The 26,822-nt window shown below is 32.9% G+C and overlaps 1 protein-coding gene across 8 annotated transcripts in view; it reads right to left on the bottom strand.

The window, feature by feature from the left end:
- SLC16A7 (solute carrier family 16 member 7) overlaps positions 1 to 26,822 on the bottom strand; it is a 201,653-nt gene that overhangs the window by 9,248 nt on the left and 165,583 nt on the right. For all 8 annotated transcript variants that reach the window (XM_079142801.1, XM_079142803.1, XM_079142805.1 and 5 more), the window contains 2 exons: positions 4,415 to 4,558; positions 733 to 1,551 (listed from right to left, as the gene is read on the bottom strand). In XM_079142801.1, the coding sequence (XP_078998927.1) occupies positions 733 to 1,551; positions 4,415 to 4,558 (963 nt within the window). The remainder of the gene's footprint in view (positions 1 to 732; positions 1,552 to 4,414; positions 4,559 to 26,822) is intronic.

Below are 26,822 nucleotides of genomic sequence, written 5' to 3'. Positions count from 1 at the left end.
TATTTTATCTTTCTTTGTTTTTCTCTCTTTTTTTAAAGTAGCAGACCAGTTTCTCAATTTCATTGGTAGTGCACTAAACTTTTATTGGTTTCTTTACTGAGTTAATTTAGCATAGACACTTTTGTAGACACCTTTAAAAATATTTCAAATCTTAAAATCTAAATGTAACTCTTATCAACTGTAAATATGAAACATGAACTATCTGGTGAAAAGAACAACTTTGAATGAATTTTTCTTTATCCCTGTATTATATATTAGTGATATAAGTTTATGGCTTCCCTAGCGGGCAATGATTTACAAATAAGTATAACTAACATACTAAAAATATAGATTCTGAATTTTTCAGGACAAGATTTTACATTTTGAACTCATTTGCGTATATGCAGAACAGAAATCTGTTCAGTAATAACATAGTCTCATTTTATTTTTGTTTTATATTCTTAAAAGCACAAGATAACAACTAGTAGGGATAAAAGTTCTCAAAATTCTACTACTAATTACCAATCTAACTTAAGTTCTTAAGTTCATAGGTCCAGGCTCTGAAACAGAGTTAGGTATAAAATCAAACTAATTATGAAATTTTAAAATATGTAATAAAACATAAAATTAATCTCTCTACAGTCTGCTAGGCAATTAGAATTATTTGAAGCACATTATTCACTGTAAAGAAAGTCTCAGTAAGTGAACATTAGCATAATTCTTTTTGCTTTCCTTGATGAAAAATATTCTTACCAGCAATAGGAGGGCCAAGAAGAACTGGGCCGCACTCCACAATGGTGACAAGTCCCACAGCACTGGAAAACCTTGGAGCACCAACAAGGTCCATGAGAGTTTCAAAGAGGACACTGCTAACACTCCCAAATCCATAGCCAAAAAATACAGCATATACTACCAGGCTGGTGTAGCTCTGTGCCAGGGGGCACAAGAGATGACACACTCCAGTAAACATGACTGCAAAACTGAAGAAGTACTGGATTCGGGGGCGAATAAGTTTGGAGTTTGCAATTAATCCTCCACAAGGCCTAGCAAACATGTCGACAAAAGCCATAACAGACAGCAAGAAAGCTGCAGAATACTCATCTATGCCCCTGTCTTTAGCATAGGGAGCCAAGAAGATGATAGGGGCAAAAAAACCCAGAAACATGATGACGTTTCCAGAAAGGTAGATCAGAAATCCTCTATGCTTAAAAAGGGAGAAATCTAAATATTTATTAATTTTATTCCATGTTGATTTCTTCTGTTGCATTTTCTTTGACTCTGTGTCTTCTGCTCTTATACCAATCTGAATTTTAGACTGAGAAGGAGTTTGTTTGGGTCCAAGGGGTCTCATGAGGGCCCCAGCCACGCAGGCATTCAAAAATATACCTCCTAAAATCAAGAAGCTTCCTTTCCAGCCGTAAGAATTAAAAAGGTACTGATTGAAAGGGGCCAATGTACTTAAGAAAACAGGACTCCCTGCCATGGCCAATCCATTCGCTATGGGTCGTTTCTTATAGAAGTACTTGCCAATTATTGTTAAGGCCGGTTGAAGGTTGAAGGCTAAACCTAAACCTGAAGAAAAGAAAGGGAAAAAAGAAAACACAAACACATTACAACGTTCACTTAAGAAATTATTCTTTGGAAGGCACATTCAAGTGGGGAAGGAGAACTAAAAATGCAGCAGCAGGTAGTAATTTTTTGAGGATTATAAGTATAAATGTAATTGTACAAACCTAAAAATGTTCTCATAACTGGACATTCCATATGATGGTTTCATGTTATCTTAAAGCACAGATATACAACCAAGAACTAGCTATGTACAAAAAATCACAGATGGGTGGAAAGGAGGACAAAATTTAGTTCTTAATTAAAATCATTTAATTCCACAGATGAATTAACACCTTCTCCTTAATATTTATTTGCAAATATGTAGATTTCTTCTGTGTGAACAAGAGTGAAATTTAAAAATGAGAAGACTTTCTTTTCAGCTTTGAAGAAATGTGGACAGATTAAAATGCTCGTCATTTGTAACAATCTTTCATTTCCCCACAGATATTTCTTTGAATACTATGCAAATAATAAAAGAGTAATAAACTTATGTCATTAATTTCATTCTTTATATTCCTCACAGTCCAAATTTAATGTATAGAGATGCACAAGTACTAACTAAAAAGGAAGTTTTTGTTTTGTTTTGTTTGACTTGAAATATATTTTTATTTCAGGGATATAAACTGATTTTTTTCTATAAGCTAAAGTTCCCATAGTCTAGGGAATTCCTTGGCAGTGTGAATAGTGTCTTTGAGAAGTGAATTACCTTTTGTGGTCCACTGAAGTAATATTTAGCATGAGTAATGATTAAGGTACTTTTGAAAGTGCATAAAATTGATTCATATGAAGCACCTCTTTCCCTCCTTAACTAGGCATTATTCTGTTAGTTTTAGGGGCTAGAGAGGTTTACAGTTTACCTAAATTGAAACAGTATTGTAAATTGGTTAAGTATGTTAAGTTCTGACACCTAAAGGTCTAAGTACAAATATTTACTCCAACTTTTTCAAATACACATTTTATATGAGTAGAAGGGTCTCTAAAAGTTCAGGAAGGAACCAAGAACATGCTTTGGAAAATAACAGAACAGCATGATCTCTAACTCTACCTGTAAGATCTGTAGAGTAAGTGTAATAATATCCAACTTATAAATAATAAAACTAACCTGCCTATGATCAAGTAGCTTGTAAGTGGAAGAACCTAAGCTAAAATCCACATATTGTGTTTCAAAGTTTCTTTATCTTATGTCATTTGCCCCCCATTCTGTCACCTGGAACTTTTGTCATTAGCTCTTATCCCAAGTTGACAATTTCCCATTCTGGCATGGTACAGTGAACACAAGACTTTAAATTGATTGATCTAAATCTGATCCTGCAACTTGCAACTTACCTGTTTGCCACTGCTGAAGGAAACAGACTTCCTGAGCTTTCACACACTCAATAATGAGAAAAGCGTTTTGCCAAAATCAAGTTCTAGGACTTTCATGACATGGCACAAATGACATTGTAATTACTATTATTTGCTATTTATTTATAAATAACAACATGCCGAGTACTCTGTAAAGTACAAAGTATTCATCTTGCACATTAATTGTTCAACAACTCCCTGGGAAAGTAACTATTAGCCCTGTTTTAGATTGAGGATAAGGAGGCTAATTTACCTCTGATCACACATCTTGTATGTGCTGAGTCAAATTTCAAAGTTAGAACTGTATGCTTTCTATAAATCAAAGTCAGAAACCAACTGGCTGATAACGACAAGGTAAAACCCACATAGATGTATATAGCATCAGCTCCAGAAGCACCAAAGCCTTGGAGGTCCAAAGGAATGAGATTATGCATTAGAATAATAATAGTGCAACTGGTATTTCTGAGACAGGATGATCATAATCATCCTATCTCTAAGTATGTCCACTTGTAGGTCCATCCTGACTTTTTCCCATATCCAGAAAGTTCCAGGAAAGTGTATAGGCTGCAAAGAGAAGGATTTTTACATTCTTTAATATACCTGTTTTTCTCACCAAATGATACATGACTGTGGGTTAGATTGATCTCAGATCACTATAACAAAGAAAAATGTTTACTTTTTTTTCTCTAAGTATTAGAGAAGATTCAGCCTCTTTAATATATTGAAATCCATTTTTTCTTAAAATTTTGTAGATTTTTAAATATAATTTATGTTCAGACATATAAAATGGTGCTTTTAAGTATACAATTTCTAGAGCGTTAGAGCCAATAGATATTCTGTATGAGACACCATGATAAGCAAAGGACAGTGTGTCATTTGGCATTTGTGTGTTGTGGCAAAGTGCCCTACTGAACTTTTAAACAAGTTCATTTGAGTGAGGAAAAGAAAGGACAGGGCTGAAGAGGTCTACTAATAATCAGAAATCAGACAGCAATCGTTTTATTGTTGAAGTTAAATCAGTGCATCCAGAAAATACCTCTTTGACACAAGTTTTACCATATAATCAGTGGTAAGTAAAATACTCCAAATATTAAAAACAAAAAAATAATTAAAAAAAAATAGAACATTTATTTGTAGCAGAAAGTCTGTTTCTCAGTCCCATCTCAACTGTCTGAAGGGTAAAAAGCGACGTAAAAATAACCCAAAGCCATTTGTTGGTTAGTAACTAAATGTTAAATTTAATAAATAGTTAAATTTTACAATAGTAACGTGTACCATAACTTTTTTTCTCATTTCTTGAAATAAAATGGCCCATGTAAGCTAATAAGTAGTTAAATGCACTGTCAGATAAAAATATTCAAATAGTATTGTTTGAAAAAGTAAATTTAAAAAAAATAAGGACTTTTGTTGTTCATCCTTTTTACAGAACTTTGCAAACAACAGAAGTGTTAAGAAATTAAGCTAAAAACAAAATCTTCCTTACCTCCAATGAAGCCCACAGTGAGGTAAAGCTCTACTACACTGGTGCTGAAAGAAGCCAAGACCATTCCCAAACAGCATAGTAAACCCCCTACTATCACCACTGGTCGGCTGCCATATTTATTCACCAAAACACTGCTGAGGGGACCTAACACAGAGAGAAGAAAAATAAACATTCGGTTAGGTGTCATTTATCTGTACTTAATAGTTGCGAATTTTCAAAGTTGACAAAGCACTTTTTAACGATTCAAGGAAAACATTAGTTCACATGGAATATATTGAGGACTTTCCAAAACTTCACAAATAAGTGGATGTTTTGTTTTGTTTGTTTTGAGATGGGGGTCTTTATGTGGCCCAGCTTATGCTTCAGTGATTCTCTCGCCTCATTCTCTCAAGAAAAAGGGACTACAGGTATGTGTTACCACTTTCAGCTGATGGTTATTTTTAAGTACATGTAGGAAAGCACTTGAAATAATGAAGTTTTTATAATTTTTATGACCGTAACTATTCAAATTTGGTGGTAATTTTTTCAATAAAATATAGTTAAGACATCTAAAATATCTTTTAAAATGCAGGTAAGTTTATGTAACAATAATCCAGGGATTATGAAAATGGCTTTTCTGTGTTAGAATTTTAAAGTAGAAGTTCAGTAGAGTAGACAAAGGGAAATGAAGAGGGAGGATGGGAAAAGGCAAGATAGTGGAATGAATCTGCCATAACTTTCCTAGGTACATATATAAACATGAATCTCCCCATCATTACACCCACAAGAAAATAACTTAAAAAAAAAAAAAAAAAAGAACTATGGGTAAATGGCAGAATGCTCAAGAGAGGGAAGGAAGCAGGATCTGGGAGGAAGGAAGGGAAGGAGAGGTACCGGGGACCGAATTAGAACAAGATATACTCCATACTTTTATAATTATGTCAAAATGGATTATACTGTCATGCATAACTAAAAAGAACAAATAAAAAAAGATTGAAGAGTAAAAGAATAATGTGTGTATACACCTATATGCCATTAATTAGAGCTCAATTTTTTTTATATTCAACAGTGATTTTTATTTAATACCATACACCATTGCTTCTAAAATATCAATTGTTTTCACATTGTATTATTTTAGTAACAAGAATGTTTTACACTTGAGGGTTTCTTCCAACCTCTGTTCATCAGTCACAGGCAGTAGGCACAGCTATCATGGCCTATGCTTGCTTGAATTTGGTTATTATCTCCTGTGATTTGAGAGAACTATGATTAATCCCTCACATTTTAATCAATCATTTTAAGGAGAATTTGAAAAGGAATACATAAAAATAAATCCTGAAGACCTGAAAGGTTTTCTATTGACCCATTCTGGCAAGACCAAGAAAGTAGCAGCATCAAAAAACATGTTCAACATCTCTAGCAATTATAGAAATGCAAAATTAAAACCATACTGAGATTCCATCTCATTCCAGCAAGAATGGCAATTTTCAAGAATACAAGTAACAAGAATGTGGGGAAAAAGGTACATTCATGCATTGCTGGTGGGATGGCAAATTGGTGTAACCACTCTGAAAAGCAGTATGGAAATTCCTCAGAAGACTTGGAATAGAGCCACCTTTTGACCCAGTTATCCCACTCCTCAGTCTATACACATATGACTTAGAATCAGCATACTACAGTGATGCTGCCACATCAATGCTTATAGTAGCTTGATTCAGAATAGCAAATATAAGGACCAACCTAGGTACCCTTAAACAGATGGATGAATTAATAAAATGTGGTATATCCAAAGCAGAATATTACACAGCCAAAAAGAAGAATGAAATTATGGCATTTGCTGGTAAATGGATAGAACTGAAGATTATCAGGCTAAGTACAATAAACCAATCCCTAGAAACCAAAGGCCAAATTTTCTCTCTGATATTCAGATGCTAATACACAATAAGCAGTAGGGGACAATAGAAATTCACTAGATTAGACAAAGGGGAATAAAGGGAAGGGAGGGAGGAGAGGAATAGGAAAGACAGTAGAATGAATTGGACATAACTTTCCTATGTTCATATATGAATACACAGCCAGTATAACTCCACATCATGTACAACCACAACAATGATATCCTAATTAGATAAGTTATACACCATATATATATAATATATCAAAATGCACTCTACTGTCATGTATATCTAAAAGGAACAAATTAAAAAAAAAAAAAAAGAAAGTAACAGCATTAAAACTTACAGAATGGGTACAGCAGTTTAAATAAAATGGTGGACAGTTGCCTGACCAGCAAAGAGAACAATCTTATGTATGAAACATAAACATTGAGAACTGACTCAACACTAAATGAGAAAAAGTTTTAAGAAGGGCTTACCTAACTGACTTAACATATATTTTAAAAAATATGTGTTATGGGTATGTGTGTGTGCATGTGCAGGTATAAAACATTCAGAAGCAATTAACATCATTAAAATAATCTATTTTTTAAGTCTACAAAAGTACTTTTTGTGTTAATAAAAGTTAGAAATATTAAGAAAGTGTTGTGACTTCCTTTAGTGGACATCATTTTTTTTTTTTGTCCTGGTGTGTCATAAAATAATAGTACAACAACTGAGCTGATCTTCAAGTAAGTGAAAATTCACATTATTTTATAGGACCTATCAATGTGTAAATGGCTTTCTTTGATATTTCCTTCTTAACTTAAAATTATACTTCATCTGAAACTTGGGATACTGCTTTAAAGAAAAAAAGACTACATTAGGTCAGAATTCTCAGACTAAATTTGGTCTAGGGAAAAAAAAAGATTTTTTTTAGTGATACTATAAATCATAAATTTGCTAAGTAGTTTTTCTGCAATTAAAAGTGATAGGTAAGTGATTTATTTAAAGCTCTTTCCTCCTTAATATTTAATGCTAATAAATTGTCCTAAAGTTTTTCTATTTTGTAACAGTGAGTACAACTTAAATTTATAATATAAAATAAAAGTGACATTTTTGCCAAAAAAAATCTAAATATTTATTATTAGCATGAGGAGTCATCTAACATTAAATGCAAAACACAGCACCACCCAGCAGGTCTCTACATCCTAGTAGATGTTTAGTTTGATATTAATAAGAAAGATGAAGTTACAGGAAAAGAATAAATTCCCATAAAAGGTGTGCAAGAGTACAAGAATAATAATGTTTTAGTTCCAAAAACATTCACGAAAGTGTAAGATTGTGTGTAAAATAAGACTGATCTACCTAACTACTTATCTCCCTCCACTTTTTTTTTTAAGATAGTTAAGTATGATTTTTTATTTAAAACCATACAATATTATAAACATGGGGAAAATTTTAACTTTTACTATTAAAGAGACTTATGCCCTTGAAGTTTGAATAGGGCTAATCTAAGAGGCAGATGGGGCTGTGATCTGAGGAAGAAGACCAAGTCAGGTTCCCAGGGAACAGGGCAAGTTTTGTTTTCTTGACCTGGCAGGTAGTCCCACTTCAGTTTACTACTTTATTTGTTAACTGGTATATATGTGCTTCACAAATTTCCAATAAATATATTAAACAATTTAAAAATGTTTAATTGGTGCTTTCTGTTCTAAAGCATTAAGAGGCACATAGTTGTTTATAGTCATTTGATTTACATTGTATTCTATTGTTTTGTAGACTTTTAAGAAATTCCGACTGTATTTCCAAACTTCTTTTCCAATATTGTTTTGAAAAAATACTACCTTTTTTTGAGACAGGTTTGCTGAGCATCTTGTTAAGTTGCTCAGGTTGGCCGTGAACTTGGGATCCTTCAGCCTCAGCCTCCAGAGTTGCTGGGATTATAGGCATGTGCCACCACCCTGGGCTAGCCACTTATCCTTCTAATTCATGTTTTCAATCCATCTCAGAATTTTATTCTCACGAATAACAGCTACTTTCATGAAACTGTAAAGGATGACTTCATCAGAAAGTGGCATGAGCTACATATCAGCTACATCATTGTCTTCTGAAAGATAACCAAAAATCTTTTACTGCTATGGCTTCATAGTACTTAAAAGAATGCTTATTTATCTCCCCAAGTAAGATTTTGTGGGTTCTTTTAAATTACAGAAGTGTTTGCCCATTCTCAACACTCTTGGTATACTTATAATTACAATACACACATGCACACATACACACACAGCATTTATTTTCTATTTATTTTATAAATCTTGTTCATGCATCCTATTCTAAGCTTTTCACAGGCAGTTGCCATATACTTTTATTACTTATCAACATTTACTGAGCATTTTTCTTTCCATGTGTGAAGAACTGTACATGCATTAATTACATATACTTTTCATGGCACTCTTATGATATAATTGCCTAATTAAAGCTTTCTAACAGTTGATAAAAACTGAGGTGCAAAGTGTTTAAAGAACTTGCTCAAGGTCATATTAATATTAAGTAATAAAGTGTAAAACATGAGTCCAGGGTCAAGAGATTACAAAACTATGCTTTTAAATACTGAGCAGAAAAGACTTAGCATAACAAGATTAAGACTGTTATCCTTAGAAAGGACTGTTGCAAGGTTGGCACTTGCCTGGAGATGGGGAGCTTCAATTTCAGGAGTATTCCTACTATTTCCTAAATGACAAGAGGGGTGACTTTGCCAAGAGTGCTTGTACAATGTGTTTCGTGCTCACCATCATATAAGCAATGTGGTATATGATTATCTCTTTTTCATGTATGATGCTCATGTTTCCTCCTGGGAGTCTGAAAATTTGGGTTCATGCAAGGCAGAAAATATCTAAGTGACCAGCTCACTAATAAAAACCTTAAACACCAAGTCTCTAATTAGCTTTCTGACAGAAAGCACTTCATACATGTTGTCACAACTGCTTGCTGAAAGAATCAAGCCCATCCAGTGTGATTCGCCTGAGAGGATTCTGTTAAGTTTTTACCTGGTTTCCTTTGGACTTTGCCTTACATGTTTTACCTTTGCTGATTTTTTTCTTCATTCTTTCACTGTAATAAACCACAGTCATGAGCAAAAGGTAACCTCACAGGTCAGATAAATCCTGTGAGTTCTTTGAACAAATCATTGAAGCAAAGAGGGGTCTTAGGAGTTCTGAACACAACTACTAGATCATATCTCTCCTACTGCTGAATTTAGCGTTATGCATACAATTGTAAACAGATGAGTTTTTGGTGACATTTTTAAAATGTACAACTTACATAAAAATGAACAAGTTTGATTCATATATTGCTATTCTGTTTTATAAACCTGAATTCAACATGCTTGCTTTTATTTCTTCTGCAAATTGCAAAAGTGCATGATAAAGTCTATGAGAGAATTTGGAATGTAATATAATGAACATTTCATAAAATATATTTTATCAACCTAAAACGATGAATTGGAATTGACTATCAATTGGAGCTGTATAAAAATTTTATGCATAGTATAAACACTAACAGAAGAAATGATAAAGTGCCATAATTTATTTTTCATTTGCTTTATTTCAAATTTGTGAATGTGGTATCCTGTCACATCACTGACAAAAAGCAATAGTGCAGGACTGGGAGAAAGTGGTTTGCATTTACAGAAATTTATCTGTGTTGGCTACAATAGTGTGTGTGTGTGTGTGTGTGTGTGTGTTTATTAAAAGTAGCTTTCTGTATTTTAAACATTTTTTTGAGCAGATGTTTTGAATTAGGAAAATTACTACTTTGGTTTGAAGGCAGGATGAAATTGTCTTCACTATTTATGTGCTTGAGATTTATCCTGCACTGATCTGGGATTGAAAGTTCACCTTGTTTTTCTCTATATATGATCTTTCATTTTTAGGTTAATGAAAAACATGGGGGGAATAATTATGAAGCAGGTACTGCATTTGCTTTTGCAAAGGATGGAGATAAAATACTATACAATAAATTATCTTCAGTTGGAATATTCCTTAAGGATAATTGCCTCAGTGTGATTTACTAGGACCCATTCAGTTTGACAAAAGTATTCTATCTGTCCACTGAAGACACTGATGGTGTATTACTCCACATTCAATTAGTATTTCAAGTGCATAAGATGACATGCAAAGGTTCTGAATGAATAGTGTGGACAGTCATAAGAACCTGCGAAAGGAAAGGGATTAGTGTGCTAGGGACACTTGGGGCATAACAGGAGTAGAGTACTGGAAGCCATATGGATAAAAAGATGGCTTATTTTACTCATAATCAGGTCTCAGCAGACAGCAATTCCTCAGAGAGCATATTCTCACCATACCAATAGATGAAGCTACCAAACTGCAATGCTAAATCTAAAGTGCTATTTTAAGATGCATCTATGTCTCTATAGCTCATTTTCCATATTTTCCAGCCTGAATATTTTTCTTTCTTCACAAACTCAATGTCATTGGCCTGTTTGTGAGACAATTTCTTCAATTTGGCTTTAGTAAAAAGATGTTACTTGGCGAGGTGGGGGTGGGTCTTATCTTCTCTCTTTTAAGAAATTCTAAATTCATTTGTTCACTAATTTTAATCATTATAGCTGTTTAAAAGGGCTTATCATGCTATTTGTATGGGAGAAGGGAGGTAAGAGAACAATTGACATCAAGTACCTCTTTTTTTCAAATCAAAGAGTGGTGAAAGTCACATTATAATTCTCAATGTCCAAGGACAGCAATAGCAAGGACTTCCTACTGTTCACAGGCTACATTATGTTCTAGTAGGGAAGACTTTCTCCCTTCTTTGAGGATGGCACAATGATTAATTAGTAATAAAAATAATACTTCTTGAGCACTTGATGCTATTCTAAGCTCTTTATGCATAAAATCTTACCTCTTTAAGAGTTGGTACCGTTACTTAATGTCTATTTTATACATAAGGAAACAGGTTCAAATTAACAGTTTTGAAAGATTACTCAAGCACTCTGCTATCATTTCTGTGAATCATCTTTCTTTTTTGGAAAGAAATGATTAAATCTCTTCTACATGTATGATGTTAATTTCAAAAAAGAATTACATGTAACACTGCATTTCAAAGTATTTATACATTGCATTTGCTGCTCTTTGCAATAATTTTTAAGAAGATGGAAATGTAAGACTGTTGCAACAACTTCTAGTTTCCTTCTCAAGAGCCACAAACCTTTCCTTCTTAATCGAATCCTGATTTTACTTTACCTACACTGCTCTATGAGGCTCTAGGCCCAACATGAAGGGTGAATCACAAGTACTATAAGCCCATCATGATGGCTCACCACCATTACTAAACACTGGTTTGGATGTGAGCATTTGGGAGCAATTAATATAGGATTAATTCTTCTGGGAGCTTCTGAGATAGGCTTTCCACACTTTTAAAAAGTGGATGTTTTCATGAGAGTATGATACTTAGAGAGGCCATGGACATCTTTGGACCATAAGATATTAGAGTAGATGAGGTAGATAATGAAGCCCTGATTAGATGAAAAAGTTAATGAATCAGTCAAGCCTGGAGCTGCCTTATGTACAGTGTGGTAAGACATCACTAAATGTTTTCATTTGTTTACCAATGGCCTCTGGATTATTGCTTACTTGCATTCTGAAAGTTCCTAATATAATAATAGAAAAATCTAGCTCATATCAATAGTTTCATAAAATCTCTTCATACTGTCACACTAAACAAATAGTTAACATCTACTTACTATATATCTCCTTCTCCAAAGCTTGAAAGGTTATTTAGTTTCAAAGAATCATCGCAGTGGGATCTAATATGGCTTCTGATATTTTTCCAATTTACTACCCTCAATCAAATGATGGAATAGATTAATCTCTACAGAATTTTTGAAATGTGGATATATAAGTTCAGAAAGTATGGTCAACAAGTCTGACCCATCTTGGCAGATGGCACCACCAGAGAGGAAAACTAAAGGAGCCAAGAGACTTCACACATATCTCCAAGAGTGGTCTCTGAGGAATCTCAGCTAACTCTTAAGAGTAGATAGGAACAGGGTCAGTTTTGATCAACTTGGTCTTAAAAAACTAGCAGGAGAGTATAGCCTAAGCACAGTCCTACGTGAACTTTTAAAAGGAACAACTTTTTTTTTTTTTTCTTTGAATGTAACTTAAGAGGTACACTTGTGTGTGCCCTACCAAAAGTAAGTAAAGCTGGTTATAAAGGAAGGGTTCTTGTGTGGGAATGCCTAATAATAATCAAAAAGGACTCTAGAATTCTAAATTTGTCCTGGGTTAATTTGAGCCTGATCTAATAGACATACAAATCTTCCTAATATCCTACATTGATAAACTTGATCTGTTTTCACTGGTATGAGTTACTATCTTCATGGTTTTCAGAGACTGGCTGAAATACAAATTGCTTTTGTGCTAATTATTTACAAAAATAGTTAATCCTTTTCTATCTTGTTTATTGCTGTCTTAGCATAATCCCTGCCCTATGTATGTCTTTCTAATCACCTGCCATCTGCCACTGTGGACCTCTGAACTGCTCTGATGATGAATATCCTTAACTGTCCACACCTCACCTCATAGAGAACAAAGACTTTGTGTTACTTCCCTCAACTTCACCCTCTTTCAGCAGAAGCAGCTTAGAGATATCATCCCCCATTTTTCCATAGAAATGGAATGTAGAAATTGACAGTGGGGAAATGTAACATTGGTCCACTTTATGCTTTGAATACAGCCCTGGCCACTCTGCCACTGCAACTGATTTTTAAAATGGACATGTTTCTTTCTCTTCCTTTCTTCCTGTTTCTCCCTAATCTCTCCTCTTCCCTGATCACAGGGGAAACAGAATTACCTTTCTTCCCCATTTTAGGGAGATTTATTTGTCCTTGAGTACACACCCACCATAGAAACAAAGTAGTCCAGACTTTGGGGATGGTACCAGAAGATCTTAGAAATGACTATCTCTCAAAGTAACTAGTTAACTCCAACTCTAACAGAGAACACATGGAATGTATCCTTTGAATCACCTCTTTAATAGTCCCACGTTCTTGCTGAGGGGCAGAACCACAGCCTCTAAGACAGGAGTTCCCTGTCTTAACTAAAAAAAAAAGGAAGAAAATATCTTAAACATATATTTCATTAACATGTCAGGAAAATGCAATTTGTAATTTGAAGATTCTTATGTATTAGGCAAATAATAAGGAACACAATGATTTCCAAAGGATGCAAAAATGTTTGCATTCTTGAGAACTTTTTTCTCATATCTATCACTATGCATAGGATATTACAGGAAGTCTTATGAAATATTATATTCTTTTTAAAATTGTTATTTTGTTTCCCTCCATTTGTGCTTCAAAATTAGTTTTCAATGACACTATAATAATGAATTCTATGAACTCATTTTTTTAGTGTAATTTCTTAACCTTTTAATTGCTTTGCTCCTCTCTCTTTAGATAGTATTTATATTTTACATTAGGCTATGTTCATTTACTACTACTCACTAGAATTTCAGCTCAAGGAGGTTATGGGCTGAAGGTCACTTGTATTTGTAATTTAGTTAGGCATAGAAAAATTTCATTTCACATAGTAGATGGTAATTATCATTTAGTACATGAAATTGTTTTCTGAGTAGATTTAGGATTGTCTTAGATGCCACCATTGCTTCAGTGGCATAATGCCAATATTTATTATAACATACAAGGTTTTAAAAAAGATATTCAATCTTCTGAATCTCTTTCTCATCTAAACCACATAGAACACAAAAAGTATAACACATATTCCAAGTTAACAGTCATTTTAGAAATGTATCTATGTTCTCCATTCACCTTAAGGTGTCTCTTTAAAAGAGTGTTGCTTTATGAGCAAATATTTTAACCAAATTATAAGGTCCATTTGCCTCAATCTCCCTACCACTGTGTAGCACAGTATTTGATTTTTGTGCCTAGTGTAGGTTTAAATGTGTTGGGGTGTAAGTGTTTGTGTTTTGAATACAATGGACAAAGTGCCAAGAGAACATGCTTTCTAGTATGCCTGTGCTCTTTTCACCTGTTCTAATATATTGTGAAGTGCTGTGAAGCACAATTAGTCTTGTATATTTATTCCAGGGAATCAACAATCATAATTTAGGGAAATAATAATAAATGTTAAAACTAGTGTTATCTTGGCTAATACTTTTTGGCTACTGACTGGGCAAACACTTTCTCCTGTTTTGATGATATATAATGGGGTTGGGGGTGGGGAATGAGAATAATTGAGAAACTTTAGAATATGTAGAAGGGAGGGGGGTATGAAAAATGGTGGAATGAGACAGACATTATCACCCTATGTACATGTATGATTACACAAATGGTATGAATCTGCATTGTGTACAACCATAGAAATGAAATTATGTACCCCATTTGTGTACAATGAATCAAAATGCAGTCTGTAAAAAGTTAAAAGCCAGGGCTGGGGAGATAGCTCAGTTGGTAAAGTGCTTGCACAGGGCCCTGGGTTTGATCCCCAGCACCACAAAAAAAAAAAAAAAAAAATTAAAAGCCAAATAAAAATAATAATTAAAAAAATTATATATATATTTAAGGTATACAATGGTAATGTGATAGTTTGATATACATGTACACTGTAAAAGGTTTACTACAGTTCAAGATGATTAACATATCCATCTCATTTTGTGATCAGCATTTGGGTGTGGTGAGAACACTGAAGATCTATCTCTTCAAGTATAACAATATAGTAATATTAACTATAGTCCCCATATTAAGCATTAGATCTCTAGAACTTATTCACTGTATAGAACTGCAGCTTTATACCCTTTGACCAACATCTCCTCATTTCTCCTGATACCCTCTCCTCCACCAGTAACCATCATTCTATTCTCCACTTTTATTAATTTGACTGTTTTAGATTCTACATATTAGTGAGATCATGCAGTATATATTCTTTCTGTGTGTGGCTTAATGTCCTCCAGGTTCATTTATTTTGTTGCAAACGACAGAATTTTTTTTTTCTTTTTTTCAGGTTGACTAATATTCTATATGCCACAATTGTTTAATCCATGAATCCATTTAAGGACATAAGGATGCATCCCTTCTGTCCCCTTGGTTGAGACAACATGGAACCTTGCAGCAACTTGCTTTTCACTGTGCAGGCACATTGAAACTCTACTGAGGTGGGAGTAAATCCTGACTTACTAAGAGAGTCAATCATGGTAATTTTACTCTCCTTACCAGTGAATAGTTTAGGGCCATGTTAGGATCCAATTCTAACCAGTGAGACATGAGTGGAAGTCAGCAAATGATTTCTTGGAAAAGGTTCTCCAGTTTTAAAAAAGATTTAAGAATATTACAAGATGTTTTCTTGTGTGCATGCATTGCCTGCTATTACAGCAGCCATCTCATCTTGAAGAGGGATGGCTGGAGGGAAAGCTGAAACCCAGAAGCCAGGAGTTCAAGAGCATCACAGTGGGATGGACCTGGAGCCATAGTGAGGCCTTCCGACCGTCACTCTTTCTCTAAACCTCCTATGAATTAGGTGTGTCTTTTGTGTCCAAACACCCAACACGTGTTTGAGCTGAAAAGCATCCCAGTAAATAAACTTGTATTGAAGAGCATTATTCTTAAATGTGTTTCCTTAAACATTATAGTACAAAGAAGGATATGACTTGAAATTCCTGAAAGTCTTTATTTTAAAAATTATTCGATAAAATGTCTAACTAAGAACCAGTTACTCAATTTTACTTTGAAGAATTGAGTTTTTTAATAGCTTCTTTTACAGGTTTCCTGAAATAAGTGACAATCATAAATTTCTTGCACTATATGCATTCATAAAGTAAATGGAAACTCTTTGAAAAGAGTTTGTGTACACTCTGAACTTCATGAGGGCTTACATAAAATATATGACACTACCTAGATATGTCATTGTGGTCAGCTTATAGTTAACTTCTTCATAGCTAATTATATTTATACACAGACACAATCATTATAAAAACTTATTAGAGGTTATGTTTAGTCTCTGAAGTCTAATTTCATTATTAATTGTGGTATATATGTGTGTCCTCTAATCTATATAGCATTACTATAAAAGCAAGACACAATGTTATAAAAATTACAATAATGCTTTTACATCTTTTGGCACCTCTAGAACTTCTATAAGCAGATTCAACTCTATTGGTGTTCAGATAGCATATCTAAAATGAAAAGTGAATTAATGAATAAAACCAACTGTTTAACAAAAGAACAGTGCATGCTATTTGTACCTTTCTGAATGAGGAAACCAAAAAGTTCTAAAGAATACTACACATAATATGTAGACATAGTATGCAATTAAGATCTGTAGAGAGGAGTGTGTGGACCTATGAGCAGTGGATATAAGCTTTAAACTATATTTGAGAAAAAGAGCAAAGTATTTGCAATATATTTCAACTTAATAAAGATTTAAAACATCATAGAGAGAATGTAGGGAGGAACATAAAAAGAGAAGGAATAGTTGCAAATATCTGGAAATGTGAACTCAAACCAAAATCAAAAGATTGGGAAGTATGTAACATTTGATATGGAAAGGGAAGAAATTAGACAAATATGAAATAGATTTAAAATAATTAAAATAAGAGACAAATGTGGGCTTTTAGGAGCATAAAAGAAAGTTCAAGAGAAGAGTTATAATACATTTGAGGGAATTAATTACATTAGTTGGGCTCATGAAGAACAGTCCAGAGAAGAGAGGGGAGGTTATGTGTATGTAATCTGAGAGGCTTGATAGGCAGGAGATTCAAATCTTATGTAAAAAAAAAAAAATTATAATTGTTTGGAGGACAAAAAAACTCATAAAAATGTTATGAGTGCTAGTGTCTCTAAGCACTGACAGATGGTGACAGGGTGACTAAGTTAAGGTGTTTAGGGGAGGTATAAAGTCACAGGTGTGAGAAAAAAGTCGTTATAGAAATAGAAACTTCTCACAAACAAAAATATGCCTTTAGTAGATTGAGTTTGACATCGATCCTGAAGATTCTAGGAACAAACTAAAATAGATTAAAAGATTTATTAAAAAACCCAAAATAGAAAACTATGATCAATGGAAGTCAGCAAATTTATCATTGTAAGCTAAACTCGCTTCTTTCTGTATCTATCTTCACGTCAAATAAATATAGAAAAGAACATGCCAGGCTTTTTCAATATATTTTACCAGATAGCTAATAAAATTTTAGCAATCAACATGGAAGGTGCAGGTGGAACTTCAGACCAGCAGGTGTATTAGAGGAGTGAGATCAAGAGTCCAAACTAGCTTACAACCAGTGTTCTCCTGGTTGGCCAGTGGGCTCTGCTTCAGATCACATCGACATCAATACTGCTGTACTGACTTCAAGTAATAGGGGCCATGTGACCACCAAAACAAAACAAAGCAGAAAAACAAACAAAAAACTCCTACGACATCAGAGTTTCTCTCTCTCTCTCTCTTTTTTTTATTTTTTTCCAGATCAACATCTTACACTTTATAAGAGTGAACACACCGGAATTTCTTAACTGAGAGCAAGATCTGTTCTCTATAGGGGACATTTGATGGCACTGGGAACATAGTGCTAAAACTCCTGCAATGTGCAGGACCCACAGTGTTAAAATTTGTCCAATCCTGAAGGCCATAAAGTTCCCACTGAGGTACATGGGGCACCGATAAACAGAAGTAGAAAATCTTTAGAGGAGAGTTCTTTCACACAATGAACACTCGATACCATCTAGACACAGAATGGTTGAAAAAATGTACATGTGGATGGTCCTCTGTGTCCACAGATTCAGTCACCACGAGTCAAAGATATGTTTTAAAATGCAACTGTTCTGAGCATATACACATTTTTTCTTGTCATCCTTCCATACATAATACAGTATAACAACTCTTTATTGGCATAAGTAATCTAGAGATGATTGAAAGTATACAGGAGAATGTGCAGAGCTTATATGCAAATACTATGCCATTTTACAAAAAGGACCCAAGGAAACACAGATTTTAGTATCCCAGAACTAATACCCCATGGATACTGAGAGATGACTATATCCATTTTAGGTAAAGATTTAGGAAAAACACAACTACTTCATTATTTGAAAAATTTTCAAGTGGGAAAATCATTAGCACAGAACATTACAGGAGTTTGATTTTGAAAGACATTTCTGTAAGCTTTGAAAGGTATTTACCTTTCAACTGATTATACATAACTTATGCAACCATCTGTTCAGTATATTGTAGAGTGACTTGAGGACAGAGTGATGGTCACACATTTATGATTCTTTAATTCTTGTGATTTGTTAATGCTAGAATATTTCAAATTTCTTAAAAACAAAAGCTACAGTTCAAAATATTAAAATTAAAGTTTCTCATGTTTAATTCTAGTCTACCTTTTGAAATTATTTTTAAGTTTAATTGCCATGGTTCCTACTGGAAAAACCTTACTTTTTTTTTTTTTTTAAAGAATATTCCTTATCAAAAACCCCATTTGTGTACAAAGAATCAAAATGCAGTCTGTAAAAAATAAATAAATAATTAAAAAAATAAGTAAGGAAAAAAAACACATAAGCTGTAGATTCATTTATGGGTACAGTGTGAAGTGAAGCTTTATACTTTCTTTGACTTAATTTTGCTATTTTAGTATTAACAGTCATTGTTCGTGACATATATAATTTTACTTCTTTGAATGTGTTCTAAATAACATAGTTATGAAAGATGACTAGAAGAGTACAGAATTTTATCTTTAATTGGTACAGTTGAATTTCAGCATTCTGAAACATACCGGTCCATTCCTTTTCAAATTAGTAAAAAGAATTGACTCCATTAATTAATTTCTTGTCAAAAATTATATGTTTACTCCTAGGTTGGGAAGGTAGTATGGGGGAGTACTCAGTTTTCTAAATATTTTAGGGTGGATGGCTGGTTTCTCATTTCAAATGGAGAAAAGAACAATTGGCAACATGGTTTAGTAAAGTAGAGAAAAAAGAAAGATGTAGTACTACAACTTGGATATCTCTCTAAACATTTGCGGTTCTGAGTGATAAAAGCTGTGGCAGTCATGATGACATTGCCTTCAAAAAGGAGGAGATTCAAACATCTAAAAAGGTTCTCATAATGCAGATGTTCTTATTATCTCTGTCAAGGAAATGTTCTGATCACTTAGAAGAATTGATTATGGAAAATCACTCAGCCAGGTGATTTTTAAAGCTTTCTTTGTAAAGTCTGACCATATTATGCCTTGCAACTTGTTCTGGAATTCATTTATTCATTCAAAAAATATATAGAGTATTATCTGTTTGCCAGTCATTTTAAGTGCTTTTCAGGTGCTGGAGCTAACCTTAACCTAAGATTGGAAGGTGGGGTCACACTAAAGGAAGCCAGAGTTTAATAATTGGGGGTGGTTCAGACACATGAGAAAATAAAATGGCAGTCTTCTACTGTTATAGAGCTCCAAGATGGTGATGAGAAAGGAGCACTTGGGGATGCCTCCAGGAGTGAGTGAAAGCTGAACAGCGGTCAAGAAGAAAGGCATTGTAGACAGAGTAAACAGTGGCATGGCACAGTAACTTGGGAACCCTCTAAATAAGTGGTTTTTAAGTTAGATGAAATTGCTCTTGAAACACATGAACAATTTCTAAAGGGTACTGATAATTTAGGGAATTTAACTGTTTTGATCCTCAACTTGCACACATACAAATCCAAGCATTATGTAAGATTTTCTTTCCTATCTCTATTTTCCTAAGAATCCACTGAAGACCCTGAAGGCCAAAAAGAGACAATTGGAAGGGCAGTTTTCTTAGATTTTAAAAAAATGATTAATGATTAATAAACACAAAAAGTAAAGGTAAAAAATAAAAACCAAAAACAATCCTGCTCATGCACAAAACAAACACACACACACACAAACCTCTCTAAAATAAAACACTATATTAGCCCTCTAAATTTCTCTGTCATATTTATATTACTTGTGGGGTAAAGGTAATGCAAACTTTTTACTTATCAGGTATTTGGGGTCTTTTTTCAAAAATTCAAAAGCCATATACATTGTAGTATAAGCACCGGAATGATGGAATTTTTGTGTATTGACTTCAATTCTTCCATTCTAATTTTATTCAAAAAATGCAATTCTCTTGACAGAGTCTGATGAGAATGAAATAAACAGAGCATTGATAAAAACTAGCTTTTGCTAAATATGATTTAAATTAATTCTCTTTAGCTATTCTCTTTGCTCATTCCTAAAACATATCATTAATTGGAAAGAAAAGAACCTGTGAACAGTGGGAATAGTTCAGATCACTGAAGCTTATTCTTTTAATTGTAACAATTCTTTTCTATAGTATCAAGGTTTCATGTCAAACTTATGAATAAAATTTTACATGACTCCATATAGATTCATTTGCATTTTATTAGTAAATAAAATGCATTTTGTAAAATTATATATGAAAAATGTATTCTAATTATAACCAGTCCTCAATTGTTTTATAAAACTTTTTTATATTTCCTATTTTAAAAAGGTAAAATACTAAGGTGTTGAGTCAGTCATATTTTAGCAGCATGTACTTTTCTCTTTCACTAAATTTATACACAGTGTAAGTAATTAATGTGAATCAAAACAAAGTGAGACATTCCTGAGTATTTATACCTGAGTTTTAAAATACTCATATACATATTTACTAAAATAATTCTGTGCATTTAATCATGTCCTTACTTTATAAATAAACTATATCTTTGCTGCATATTATACTGAAACACTTCAAAATAAGTGTCAGAGTTAGATCAATAGCACTTTAATTTGATGTGGATTTTACATGATGCATTCTATAATTTATTTTTTAGTGCTTTTACAATGATACTCAAATGCATTTAAAATGTTTATTTGAACTTAAAAATCAATTCAGACATTTTCTGCCTAAAATTAAATCTGATATAATTGATTAGTTTGAGAGTAGGGACTGGTTTTGGTAATTTCAGTTAGGAGGCATTCTTTTTAAATGTTTTAAAAGAGCTAAGTCTGAATCTCCAATGTTTTCACAAATATATACTTAAAGCATGTGATATGGTAAAACTTTATTGACAAAGCGTTTTTCTTCTAGAGCAGCCATAACAAAATACCACAGACTATGTGTCCCAAACAACAGAAACTTATTTTTAACAGTTCTGGAGGCTGGGAAGTTGAAGATCAAGGTGTCGGAGAGACAGGTTTCATTCTGGGTCCTCTTCTCTTGATGTGTGGGTAACTGACATCTCACTGCATGCTTACACACACACACACACACACACACACACACACACACACACGTGTGAGAATACTAATCCTAACAGATTGGGGCCACACTCTTATGACCTATTTTAACCTTAATTACTTCCTTAGAGGTGCCATTACAAAATACAGCTATAATAGGTGGTTAGGGATACAATAAGTGAATTTTAGGGGAACAAAAATATTTAATCTATAATAACAAAGGGGTATATTTGATTCCTCTATCTTTTATGAGCCTATTGGACTAAAAATTACAGTATATCGATTTAAAAAGATTAATACAGTTATTTGTCATTTGGTAAGTTTTGGTAAATGTTTTTGGTAAACTCAGAAATGAGGAAGAATGTCACCTGGAAATAATCTTATAAATGGGATTGCTTTCAAATATGTGCTTTTCATAAAATTGAGGGAAGAATTACAAAATTGTTAGCTGACATCATTACAAATAATTTTTCATAATAAATTATGACAGAGTTTTTGCTAAGTTCAAATATTTGAATGACATTGCATCAAATACTTTCCATTAACATCTGCTTTTCTAGTGAATAATTTATTTATCAGCTACCTCTATAAAACAAAGATGGAATATAATTGATATTAAAATCTGTATCTGCTTACCAGCAATAAGAAATATTTATCTAGATACACAGGGATTCATTCATTTCATTACAGGTACCTTTGCAGTTAATGATTATATCTTATTTAGTAATTATTGGATTAAATCTGTTATGACAATAATATAAAAGTCAAGCAGAATAATTTTTCACCATGTAGGGCCTATAAGCCCAGATAATTTTAAAAATTAGATATGGATGCAAAGCTTTTGCAAAGTAAGATAAAAAGGATTAAAAATACTTAAAATGATGAAAATACTTTATAGAAGTATAATGGAAATATAAGTTCAAATTAGGATCAAATGCAAACTTTGTCACTGTCTTGTCCCATGGTAATTCATTTACGTATTATTAAATCAACAATGGCATCAAATCATTTTGATACTGAAATTCCATTGTTATTTCAGAAACATATTACTATGTGCATATTATTCTTATACAAATATTTGCAATAGAGAGGAAATTCGAAGAAAAACCTTTAGATATGTTTTAGTGCTGGACATTCTTGTTTGACGGTAAATGTATCCCTGGTGGTACACATTGCAATGTCAGTGAGTAATTTTAGATATGCAAATAATACATAAGCCATGACCTAGCTTTTCAAAATTTTGCAAGAACTTTCATTCAATTCACCATGAGTCATAATTACATGTCAGTATAAAGGAGATGGAATTATAAATGTATCTTAATATATTCCATGTGGATACTGGAGCTAGAATGAAATAACTTAAAAAGAAAGCTTTTTCATGGAACGTTTCAAGAATGTGTGTAAAGAGAAGGGCTCTTTACACAACTATGCCTTCTGGCATATGATATGTAAGGTGAGATGCATCTCATACAGCAGGTTAAGGTCAGAGTAACTTCAGTTGCAGAACAGACAATGGACAAGGAGCAGCAGATGGGCAAAGAACATGTGTTTACCTTGACTCAGATTATATTAGAGAACAATTCAGCCTGGGCTTACGTGTTGCACCTGTCCCATATGGATGTCACCTGGTGAGGCTCAAAGAAAGACAAAAGCCCCTTAAGAAATATGGTGAGCACAAGTGGTAAGGTCAAATATTTCAAGGTCTATGCCCTATCTCCTACTTATTCTGCCATTAATTTTACCACCTTCAGGACTTCTCTTTAATAAACACCAGAACTATCCCAGACACCATGAAAATGCTGTGAATTTATGCTTAGAGTCTTGATACCAAGGGAATAAATGAACATGTGAAGATAAATATGTGAAAATAAATGTGCAGCTTTGTCTAGAGTTTCCTTGGCCATTCCCGCATCATCATTTGCATGAAACTTTGCCTACCATCAGGCAAGTGTTTCTTAGCAAGAATGTATTGTTCATCTGAAATATTTACTGTTTATGTGAAATGCCAAATGCCAAATGTTCACTGACAGACACACTCATAGTATGTTTTTAAGAGAGCATATATGCTATAAATAAGACTGAATTCTAAGATCTGTCATTATTAAGATTGTTAAAAAGAAATATAAAATAATTTTTAGCCATGGGTTAAAGTCATGAAAATAAAAAATAAATCCAAATGCCATGAAGAATTTAAGATAATTACTGTTTTCTACAGTTGTTATAGATTATTGAAGAATCACAAATGCATTGGGATTTTATACATTCCTTCACAGATAATAAAGCATTTGTAGAAATTAAGTAGTAAATTTACAGATCCAAATACTTGAAGGGATAGAAAAATAGACATCAAGAGAACACTAATGTTTCTCACATGGAGAAAAGAAATGAAATATTATCAAGTGTTTAACAATGAATAGTTCCATGTCCCAAGAGATTTTCTCTGATTCCATGGGATTCACTCTGAGGGAAGCAATCAAGAAATCAGAGGTGGAGAAAAAGTTCCCACACACTCTGTATACATAAGCATAACACGAGGACATCATGCAGTAAACCCACAGTTAAGTTTGGTATTGTTGAGATTCATGTGAGTTTTTTTAACGTGGATTAAATATTGAAAGTTTTTAAGAACTAGTTGTTTGAAAACTACACTTGGTTTAATTTTTAACAGGAGAATCCACATATGACATTACCCAATATTTAATTAATGATAATGAAGCCGTTAGTCAATTCGCTGCTTGTTTTATGTTCTTTTTATTATATCCAAATGTAGGTTAACTATGAAACTAGAACAGTTTATCTCAGAGTGCTACACTCTAGATCTAGAAAGGACTTGGAGATGTTCACGTGATCCTAAGTTGGAAAAGATACATTTATATTTTTATCCTCAGTTTCCTCCAAATGGTATGCTCCTCAGAGGAACTGAAATCTCTTGGAAATGCTCTTTGGCTGCAGTCTAAATAATTCTCAAGTTGAGAGACGTTTAGTTTCACAAGGCCTCAATCTATATTATTTTTTCTTGAAATAGCAGGGTCTGAGTACTTCTTGGCCACTAAGATCTATTATTTTTAAACTAACATGATCCACAGACTGGAGAAATTCCAGGGAGCTCACAGAAAATTATTTAGTTTCTCTATGGCCACTGAGATCAGAACATCTATTTCTGATCTGCACATAAATCTCATTAAAAAAACATAATGGCTAGATTTAAAATGTCATGCTAATATTAGTTACTAAGACAATTTAAGGAACAAAAAAGTTGAGTTTATAAGAATTGACGTAAAGTAATTCAGCCAAAAGGACAGAGCTTTTAATATTTGCATAATTTATCGCTAAACACACCATTATATTGTTCTCTCTCTCAGAGACAAAACATCAAAATATTCTAAAATAAAATATTTCTTCCCCAAATTTATCCAAAATGTATCCCACAAATTATTTCCTGTTGTATCTTAAACCCATACATCACAAGAGAGGTATCTATTTATATCCATTAATAAAATGGCTTCTTTTCTTAGTGGCTGCATGTTTTTTTCTTAGTTCAATAATCTGTGGAGAAACATTGAAGCATGAATGAAAAGCTGTTTGCAGTCTAAAAAGCAATTGAAAAAATAAAAAAGTAGCTGGTAAAAACATCTATAAAATAACTTCAAAGATATATATCACTTTTAAAATCATTTTTTAAATTTGTTCTAATTAATTAAAGGATACATATTACTATGTTTCTTTATATTCCTAACTGTTGTCAAGAGATTTTCATAACCATAAATATGAAGTGAAATTTATTCTGTAAATAAGGATTTGAGGTCCTATGTTAATGATTTTGAATGTTTATGATAACCTCAAATGAAGAACAGATCTTGACAGGTAAGGAAGTAGGTAGGTAAATTGTATTGATTGTAAATAGAACGACACTTCTTTACACTTTATCATAAATACTGTAAGATGCTTTCTTGGTTTTATGATTCTGAGGAAGGATGAAAGTTTCATCTTATGTGCTGTGGTTAAGTTAAATATTCATGGTTAACAATTACCAGTGAGTAGATTAGCTTTAGTGGATTTAGTCTATTTTCAGAATGTACAGAAGTCACTCCTTAAATATATAAATTCTCCAGAAGAGTCATGATAAAGACCGATGATTGACCCCAAAATATCTTCCATGTCAAATTATATAATAAAACTGACAGCCTTGTTATTTTAAAATGTCAACAAGTCTTGAAAAGGGAAAAATAATACACTCATTAAAATAAATGTTATGCTAAGCTATCCGACAAGTGAAGATGTGTTTATTCTTCAGAATTTGATGCCCAAGATTCAGTTAACTGTGAATTAGAGGCCTTTCTTAACATAGGGAGGCACAGAGATGTGCATATGGTGCTATAACAGTAATAGATAATTACCACATTTAAGAAAATGTGTTAAATTGTTAAGATCCAGAAATGTCACTCATAAATGGAGAGTGATAAACATATTCTTTTCAAATATGCTTTATGTATACAGGTAAACAGGGTTGTCATTAGTGATTAATTTCATATTAAATGGGGCATGTTTATTTTTCCTATCTCCATGCATTATTTTTCATCAATATTATCATTCCATTTATGTGACAGATCATCATGCTTAAACTGATAAGTTGTAATAATTATGCTCTGTATGTTCCAGTTCAACTTTTCTTTTCGAGTATACCTTGTTGCTGGTTTCATTTTAAACAATGTTATAAAATTCTAATTGAATTCAAATCATTCCATTCTTCCTTTGTAATATAAGTAGCATATGAGAAAATACAGCATCTTCTAAAAACAATAGATTATTCTTTAGTAAATTAAAATCCAACTAGGAATTATTCATCATCACAATTTTTCTAAATTCATTTAACATTTTTAAATTTGATTTTGTTAAGAATACTTCATATGAGATCTACTCTCTTACATTTTTAAGTGTATAATACAGTACGGTATTTTTAAAATTAGGTTGAAGTGATTAATCTTTAATCAACAAATATATATATTTATTGTGTACGACATATTGTTTTAAAATATATATTCATTGTGGAATAGCTAAATCAAGCTAATTAACAGTCATTACCTCACATACTTGTAATTATTTTTGTTGCGAGAACACTTAAAATCTAGCATCTTATAAAAATTTCAAGAATAAATTGTTACTCACCTATAATTACCACCTTAATACAATAGATATCTTGGACCTTTTTCTCCTGCCTAGGTAAAATTTTGTATCCTTTGACTAACATGTTCCAAATACTCTCCCCCACCAGCCCTTCATAACCACCATTCAACTCTCTCCTTCTA

Source organism: Sciurus vulgaris, assembly GCF_902686455.1.
Source record: "Sciurus vulgaris genome assembly, chromosome: 5".
Classification (NCBI taxonomy): Eukaryota; Metazoa; Chordata; class Mammalia; order Rodentia; family Sciuridae; genus Sciurus; species Sciurus vulgaris.
This window is presented reverse-complemented; position numbering and strand designations above follow the sequence as displayed.